General features: G+C 25.1%; 1 protein-coding gene across 2 annotated transcripts in view; it reads left to right on the forward strand.

Annotated features, from left to right (window-relative positions):
• Window positions 1-473: 473 nt before the first annotated feature.
• The window catches only part of LOC106690532 (uncharacterized), an 11,330-nt gene continuing 10,050 nt past the window's right edge, over window positions 474-1,753 (forward strand). Inside the window, exon 1 of one of the 2 annotated variants that reach the window (XM_014436103.3) lies at window positions 474-865. In XM_014436103.3, the coding sequence (XP_014291589.1) occupies window positions 682-865 (184 nt within the window). In that variant the 5' untranslated portion in view covers window positions 474-681. The remainder of the gene's footprint in view (window positions 866-1,753) is intronic. The other variant, XM_014436019.3, reaches the window with a different exon arrangement.

The following is a 1,753-nucleotide window of genomic DNA, read 5'->3' on the forward strand; positions in this document are numbered from 1 at the left end:
TTTTTCATAATAAATATGACTATTAGTGATATTTGAGGAGTTAAAAAGTACTAAAGTATAAGTTGCATTAACATGATTAAAAATTATTCTTTTGACTGAGAAATGTCTAAAGGATAAAAATTAAAGTGAAAAAAACAGACTAGCAAGTTCTCAATAACTCATATTCAAGACTTTAGACTATTTTATAAGAAACCATGTTAAAAATCAGCACTATAATAAAATATTTATATCAGAAAATAAGATTTTAATTTTCAAAAATGATTTCACTTCTGAAGTTATAAAAATAAGTAACTGTTGTTTCATGGAATTTCAAGTTTCATCAATAAATTTAAAGTTTAATGTTTAATTTAAAGTAAAAAAAGGTAAATATTAATAAAGTTGTTTGTTTCTTTGGTCCTAAATAAAAAAATCCGCATTGTGAAGTGGTTGAAATAGAAGAAATTAAAATGAATATCTCATTGTCATTTTTTAAAATATGATAACAATGATAGTAAATGATTTATTAGTTTACAACCATAAATAATAATTCAAAAACAAATAATAATAAAGACAAGACGGCCCGAGCTGTCTTGAGGTTGCAACAGTGCTATCTCAGGTTACTTAATTTGTTGCTGGTAATGGCTGTGTTTACATTTTTGCTGACAGTTTCATTCTTAATTCCATGAACTGTACACGACATTGATGATGGATGAGAAGACAGTAAAAGATAAGGATACCAGTGAATCAAGTCTGTCTGAAAGTTGGAATATTGTTGATGGAAATGATGTCAATAATATATCTGAAGGTAGTGATGGAGAGAGTATTGAGGTCATAGAAGAAGAAGCTGGAATTAATGCTGTAGGAAAGGACACAGATGATCAAAAAGGTAATTTATTATAAATTTAATATTGAATTGAAAAGTCAGTGTTATTTTCATGTACTGTCATATCATCTAGTTTTGGTGCGAAGAGTTGTCATGAACCACATAATCATTAGTTCTTTACATTTCTAGAACTGGTAATGAAATTTTGTCAATTAACATACAATTTTTTTCTTTAAAACAATATTGTAAAAATGACTCCTTATTTAGAAAATTCTGTTACTGTTGTCAGTTGTGTGGTTTCCTGTTCTTATAAATAGATTTTCTTTTAAAGTCCTTTATCATTACATATTTTAGTGCCTTTGAATAAAATTGACACTGTAGAATTTGTGATTATTTGATATTGATTTGTGAAAAGTTTTAGTTTTGTTTAAATAAAAATATCATAGAATTGAATCATATCTCTAATTTGGCTTAAGAATTTCGAGAATTATTTTAAATTATAAAATACCTTATTTATGAGGTTTTAGATCTATTTCAGAGTAGATTAAATGATTCCGTAGGATGTCTTCAATCACTATAAGAATAAAATTCAGATTATTATTTTTTATTGTGAATTTGATTTATAAAATAATTTTAATTTTATATTTATCATTCGTTTTTAAAGTATTTGCTATCCCATAATTATTATTAATTTTTAATAATTTTGCCAACCCACTAATAAAGTCATTAATTAAATTTGACAATATGGTTCCATATTTTTGTATTTAGGACTGCATCTTTGAATGATTAGATGATTTATATTTATAAAAATTCCATATCAAATGAGACCTGAGGAAATTAATTAATTTTTGTAAACTTCTCGTGTATGTTTATCATGGCTAAAATAAATGAATACTCTAATCACTCCTTATCAAATTTTATGGATCTTACACAGATATATTATGGAGAATA

The sequence above is a fragment of the Halyomorpha halys genome, unplaced genomic scaffold, assembly GCF_000696795.3.
Source record: "Halyomorpha halys isolate HHAL.00 unplaced genomic scaffold, Hhal_1.1 Scaffold4.1, whole genome shotgun sequence".
NCBI lineage: Eukaryota > Metazoa > Arthropoda > Insecta > Hemiptera > Pentatomidae > Halyomorpha > Halyomorpha halys.